Source organism: Chiloscyllium plagiosum, chromosome 16, assembly GCF_004010195.1.
Source record: "Chiloscyllium plagiosum isolate BGI_BamShark_2017 chromosome 16, ASM401019v2, whole genome shotgun sequence".
NCBI classification, from domain to species: domain Eukaryota; kingdom Metazoa; phylum Chordata; class Chondrichthyes; order Orectolobiformes; family Hemiscylliidae; genus Chiloscyllium; species Chiloscyllium plagiosum.
Window position 1 is genome coordinate 41,297,551 of NC_057725.1, and position 7,317 is coordinate 41,304,867.

Genomic DNA, 7,317 nt, shown 5'->3' on the forward strand with positions numbered 1-7,317 from the left:
CTTCTATAGTGCTAAGAGGTAAATTTTAAGAATGGAAAGCTTTGTAACGGTTTAAAAAGTAAATTGGTATTATGACAACTTTCCACAAAAGGCTCTTTTTTGGAATTAAAAGCATACCATAATGATATCAAAAGGCAGTTGGTCAACAGTCCCTCCTCTTAAGTTTATGCTGCCGCAGCAAATTAGTGGTACAAGCATGCACAATCATGCTAATGATAAATAAGGCAGCTTGGTGATCCAACAAAATCTTCGATATTTATTATTAGTGTGCAAGTTCTTTAAATGGTTTACAATGGGCACTCTTCAAAATTTTTCAGTAGTGATAGCTACAACTTTCTGTACATACAAGCCAAGGAAACAAAAGCCAAACATTAAAATAATTTCTATTGAAGAAAATTGGTTTAATATCCATGATAAATAATTTAATGTTAAAATACAAATCACACAACAATCAACTAGAACTTTGTCTTGTAATCTTTTGTCGGAGAATCTTGTGCTCAACAAAATGAGGACTGTTTGTGTTAAAATGGAACATTCATTTTTTAAAAAAATCATGACAACTAGAGGTATTAAAAAGTACCCCTCGGTCAGGTATAAAGTAAAATCCTTCTATTTTGTTCAATATAATTTTATCCGAATTTAAGAAGTGCACTCTTTAAAAGGTACCAGGGTGATACTATTTTTTCCACACCAAGAATCCACAGGGTAGCAGTATAAATCTACAACGGGGTTGTGAATTACTATTCTGTCTTGAACTTGGAACCTTGAGGAGCTGCTGCGATACAATATGAAATGAATTTCAGCAGTATCCTTGTAATTAATGAATATATAGATTTTAATGCAACCAGTCTGGGCCAAATCCAAACAAACACAAGTCCTTGATATGAAAAGGATAGTATGCAGACCCACAATGACACTAAACATAAAAAAAAACAATTCTAGCTAGTGGTTTATTTTTAATATCATGTAATTGACACTGAGGGTTGTGTACTGTGCTTATAATTCAATAATAAGTCTTTTCAGAACAGAACATTCTGATTAGAAATATAATTAATGAAAAATTTAAACCCCAAAGAACAAGTGTAATTTTGATAAGGTAGAAAAAGTACAAAATAAGCGATTGTCCATTTATGTCCATGAATATAAAATTCAAAAATTTCATTTCTAAAATGTTTTCACCTAAATAAAAGTATACAGCTCAGAAATAGGCTATTTGGCCCATCGTGTCTGTATCTGCATTTGTGAACGTTTTATACTTTTACTTCCCAATTTGTTCTGTAAAATTAGCATATGGCACAAAGATGCAAGTGGTGTATTTACTTAAGAAAAAAAACAAAATTATAAATATTTTTCTTTCCATCTGTACAAAATTCCATTGTCCCTATCGACCTTCTCACATTCTCTGTACACTGTCCTTAGGATAATCTCATCCATCTAGTACTTTTAATTCATAAAATATACTTTCTCTCTGTTTGTATTTAAAGCTATGTACAGAATTATAAAAAATGTTTCTTCTGTTAGAATCATGAGGAATCTGTACAGGGAGACGGTGGGGGAGGACAGAGATGAAAGTAACTTCGTTCTGTGGAGGGCGACGGTGGACAACTTTCACAGTTCTCCTCTGCTGACATGTATGGACTTCGAGGGGTAGGGGGTGGTGGATAAGGATCTGAATCAGAGTTCAGATCCACATAGTATTTGGGACTCTTCCATCGGCTTGTGGTATAATCACTATCACATACATCAGTGCTGCATGGAGTTGTAGGTGGTGCCACACTCTGCATAATGTAATGTCTGTAAAATTGAAAAATAATTGTTGAGTTTTTCTCCAATTCATTTCAGTAGTCAAAAACTATAGTCAAAGCCAACATTTAAGGTTTATATTTTTGCCTACATTTGTAAATCACATCCAACCGGATTGCTCATTACTACAAAAGATTAAGTGGTCTACTTCTTGCTGCCAGGTTGGAAAGTGACAGATGTGCCAGCAGACCAATGACTGTTACTGTATCTTGCACCAGCTACAGTTAATTGTGTAAATACAGTTTCATCAGCTATGACACAGGCTTGCAACATTACACAAATTGCAATTAAATTCAAAGGACAATTTATTTATATTCAGCAGCTTATTGTTGCCGAGATTAAAAAACTCTACCAATGTGGTTCAATTGAAGTCATTTATCCCCCCTTCCACCTGCTGTCTCACAATAACCGATTTTTTTGCTTAAAATCTCTGACACTACATATTACTTCTCCCTTGCCCATGACCCCACTGTGACCCATCAGGCCAAAATCACCCGCATTGTCCATGTCCTCATTGCCTCCAGTGATCCCCCCCCTCCCCCCCCGCCAACCCCCCACTGCCTCCAAACTCAATCCCCCAGCCCCGCACTGCCCGGTTGTACCTGCTCCCCAAGATCCACAAGCCCAACTACTCCAGCCGACCCATGGTCTCGGCATGCTCCTGCCCCACCAAGCTCATCTCGTCCTACTTAAACTCCATCCTCTTCCCCCTTAATTCAGGCACATCCCACCTACATCTGCCACACCAACCACCTCTCCATCTCTTCAGCAACTTCCAGTTCCCCGGCGCCCAGCGCTTTATCTTCACAATGGATGTGTAGTCCTTATACACGTTCATACCCCACAATGATGCCTCCAGGCCCTCTGCTTCTTCCTCTCCAACAGACCCATCCAGTCCCCCTCCACCAATATCCTCCTCTGCCTCGCTGAACTGGTCCTCACCCTCAACAACTTTTCCTTTAAGGAGAAGAAAGTGAGGACTGCAGATGTTGGTGCTCAGAGTCAAGATGTGGTGCTGGAAAAACACAGCAGGTCAGGCAGCATCCGAAGAGTAGGAGAGTCGAAGTTCGGGCATATGTTGAAGGGCTCATACCCAAAATGTCGATTCTCCTGTTCCTCGGATACTGTCTGATCTGCTGTGCTTTTCCAGCAACACACTCTTGACAACTTTTCCTTTAACCCCTCCCATTTCCTCCAAATCGAGAGGGTGGCCATGGTCACCTGGATGGGCCCCAGCTACACAAGCCTCTTTGTCGGCTATGTCAATCAATCCCTCTTTAGGCACAGGCACTGTGCCCCAACTATTCCACCGTTACATTGATGACTGCATCAGTGGTGCGTCCTGTACTCAGGTTGAACTGGAGCAGTTCATCAACTTCGCTCACAACTTCCACCCCACCCTCAAATTCACTTTGTCCATCTCTGACACCTCCCTCCCCTTTCTGGACCTCCCACCTCCATTTCTGGTGACAGTCTCCAAACGGATGTTTACTATAAACCCAATTACCTGGACTACACCTCCTCCCAGTCAGTATCCTGCAAGAACTCCATCCCATTCTCCCAATTCCTCCGCCTCCTCTGCATCTGCTCTGATATGAGACTTTCCACTCACGAGCAACCCAGATGTCCACCTATTTCCAGCAACATGATTTTCCTCCCTCTGTCATTCAGACAAACCTCCGTGGTACCATTCCATTCCCCCATTCCACTGCTCTAAACCACTTCCCCTCCCCCCCCAGACCAATAGAGTCCCCATTGTCCTCAACTATCACCCCACCAGTCTCCGCATCCAATGCATCATCCTTAAACACTTTCGTCAAATCCAACTAGACCCACCATCAAGAACATCTTCCTGTCCTCACCCCTCTCTGCCTTCTGCAAGAACCGTTCCCTTCAGCAGTTCTTTGTTTGCGTCTATCTTCTTACTGACCTTCTCCCCGCCCACCCCCCCATCCAAACCCCAGGTACCTTCCCCGGAAAAGATACAAAGCCTGCCAGTACACCACCCTCTCACCTCCATCCAGGGCCCAAACAGTCCTTCCAGGTGAGGCAGAGCTTCACCTGTCTCTCTTCTAACCTAGTTTACTGCATCAGTTGCTCCTGACATGGTCTTCTCCAAGTCGGGGAGACTGAACGCAAACTTAGGGAATGGTTCAGCAAGCATCTCAGCCGGGCCCACATGGACGGACTGGACCTTCCAGTCACTGCCCATTTTAATTCCCCTTTCCGACATGATCATCCTTAGCCTCCCCAATTGCTGCAATGAAGCACACTGCAAGTTGGAGGAACAACACCTCATCTTCTGCCTGGGCAGCCTACAGCTCAGAGGACTCAACATTGAGTTCTCCAATTTCAAATAACCTCCCTTCCCAGCCCTTATACCCCTTCCACTTCTCCAACCGGACTCACTCCTCCCATTGACCAACCAGGTCGGATCCTCTACCTGTCTTCATTTATCCCCACTTCACCATCCCCTAAATCCATCCCCAGTCCTGAAGAAGGGTTAAACCCGAAATGTTGACTTCTCCATTTCCTGATGCTGTCTGGCTTGCTGTGTTCTTCCAGCCTCCTGCCTGTCTATTTTGAAATCTCAAGCTGCAGTCAGAACTCACCAATACTATTATATAGTTGCTGGGAGGCTTATGATTAGCTTCCTAATTTTCATTTCCTTCTCGCAAGGAAACAAGTACCTTTTGCATATAATCTTTTATACTGGACTGTAATGTCAATCCTTTAACTATGTAATAACTATCTTACTTCTAACTTATTTTTTAAACACTAAGTAACATTACTTTTCCTTTTATTCTTGTTTGTATCCGAAATTTGTACCTAGGTACTTGTACCTAAGATGGAGCCATTAGAGGCAGCCCATTGTAAAAACTTTTCTTAAACTCCTGCACTGAAGTACACGTGACAATAAAGGATATTCTATTCTTGTTAGGGCATATTGAAGAATCTAAATGTAAACTGAGAAAATCGTGACCTCAAACCTATACTTTCTTTCTTGACTTTGTTGCTGCCCAATACACTTACTTGCACATTCCATTTCCCCAAATGGGTCTATGCTCACGGACCTATGTTGGTTTCCAAGCAATGTCTTGATTTTAAAATTCTCCTTATTTTCAAAGCCCTCATTGACTCAATCCTCCTTTTCTCTGTCATCTCCTCCAACCCCACAACCCTTTACGATATTGGTGCTTCTCCAGTTTTGGCCTCTTGGTACATGTGCAATTTTAATTTGGTGGCTGTGTCTTCAGTTGTCTATGTACCGAGTTGCTAGAATACCCTCCCTACAGCTCTCAACCTTTTCATCTTGCTTTACTTGTTTAAGATACTCCTTAACATCTACCTTTCTGACAAAGATTTTAGTCACCTGACCTGAATTCTCCTGATGTGTCTTGATGTCATTCTTTGTTTTGTAACCCTCCTGTGAAGCATTTTTAGATGTTTATGCTGTTAAAGGTGTTAAATATGGATAAATATGCACCTGTTTTGACCACACACTTTACTTTCTGGTTATTATAAACTCAATGTACTAGATTTCCAATACTAAAATACAATGCCATTATGTAAGTCCCACAATTAGCTGGAACGTCAACTTGATTATTTCTCATAAAATACACATTTTAATTGTGAAGCCTCAGAATGGGGTAAAGGCCTCAATTTCTATACTGCAGCTACATTGATAAAATTGGTCATAGTTTATCCTTATGAAATTTCATAAGATAGATTCCTGAAACGAATAGACAAATGAACTCATTCAAAAGTTGATTTTTTTTCCCCTTAGCAATTCACAGTACAAAGAAGAATACGTTCCTGTGAGGTCACATTTTTCAAACATAAAAATCTTCTTTATCAAATGGTTCCAAATTCAGACTGGACTTTCTGTGTTCGCAAAAGATAGGGGGCAAAAAAGTCATTGGCTGTTTAGAGGTCAAAGGAACTGACAGTGGAACATTTATTTGTTGATAGACACTTAGAAATAATGGACATTAGGCTTTGCAATTGCAGAGGTAAAATAAAAATGATTGAATGAAGTACTTATCACAAACTAAGATGTGACCTTTTGTATTGGCTTTAACTAACACATGCTATTTTCAGCATTAAGAACTTCAGCATTTCATCCCTTACATTACTTGACTGCATCCATACCCTCTAAATGTGCTTGTAACCATTAATAAAGAATAGATTTCAAAAAGTAGGAATCATGTGCCTTATACACACACCTGTAAGACCTGGTAGTGGAAGGACTGTTAGAGGAGTAGCACACTTCGGTGTTATAGAGAGAACGATCAGTCGCTGGGGATGGCGGTGGGTTCAAAATCTATTAAAAAATGATAACTGATCAGAAAATTTTAAAAACGGTTTGTAAAGAATTAAACATTTGTAAACATTTAATGCATTTGTGTTGTAATTTTTACACAAGACTACTGGCTAAGAATCAATTAACTGAAGCATCATTAAAATGAACCTTTCGAACATATATCTTCCTCCCCAAACCTCAAATGGAAGTTGCCATCATATAATGAGTGATAATCGCAAAAATGAAGAAAATAACTTCATGTTGCTTTCTGCTTCTGTGACATATTTTTCATTGTCTACCTTTAAAAAGTGTACTTCAGACATGTTGCATTTCCACACTGCAAACCTTCTGTAAGGAGCACAATTACGAAGCACATAAGGGAAAAAGAGATAGGAGCAGTAGGCCATCTGGCTCCTTAAGCCTGCTCCACCATCCACGAAGACCAAGGCTGATCTTTTTGTAAATTCAGCTCCATTTACCCACCCACTCACCATGAATTCCTTTAATGTTCAAAAATCTATCTTTGCCTTAAAAATATTCAATGAGGTCGCCTCAACTGCTTCACAGGACATGGAATTTCACAGATTCACAACCCTTCAGGTGAAGAAGTCCCTCCTCAACTCATTCCTGAACTATTCCTGCTTATTTTGAGGCTATGCCCCCGGTTCTAGTTTCACCTACCAGTGGAAACAATGTCTCTGTTTGTAGCTTACATATTCCCTTCATGATTTTAGAAGAACCCCACTACCCCCACTCATTCTTCTAAATGCCATGAACAGTTCAGCTCTCAATGATGCCATTTGTGAGCAGAGCAGGTGCTCATGGTCCCAGCCCAATGTATACCTCTGTACCACTGTAACCTTTTCCACGTCTCACCCAAAACAGACCCTTTGGAAACAGACCCTTTGGTCCAACGCATCCATGCTGACGAGATATCCCAACCCTATCTAGTCCCACCTGCCAGCACCCGGCCAATATCCCTCCAAACCCTTTCTATTCATATACCCATCCAAATGCCTCTTAAATATTGCAATTGTACCGGCCTCCACCACATCCTCTGGCAGCTCATTCCATACACGTACCACCCTCTGCGTGAAAATGTTGCCTCTTAGGTCTCTTTTATATCTTTCCCCTCTCACTCTAAACCTATGCCCTCTAGTTCTGGACTCCCCGACCCCAGGGAAAAGACTTTGTCTATTTATCCTATCCAT

At 41.0% G+C, this 7,317-nt stretch overlaps 1 protein-coding gene across 1 annotated transcript in view; it reads right to left on the reverse strand.

Annotated features, from left to right (window-relative positions):
- Positions 1–236: 236 nt before the first annotated feature.
- lrp5 (low density lipoprotein receptor-related protein 5) overlaps positions 237–7,317 on the reverse strand; it is a 180,143-nt gene continuing 173,062 nt past the window's right edge. The window contains exons 21-22 of the mRNA XM_043705916.1: positions 6,030–6,127; positions 237–1,794 (exon numbers count right to left, since the gene is read on the reverse strand). Of these exons, the coding sequence (XP_043561851.1) occupies positions 1,524–1,794; positions 6,030–6,127 (369 nt within the window). The 3' untranslated portion in view covers positions 237–1,523. The remainder of the gene's footprint in view (positions 1,795–6,029; positions 6,128–7,317) is intronic.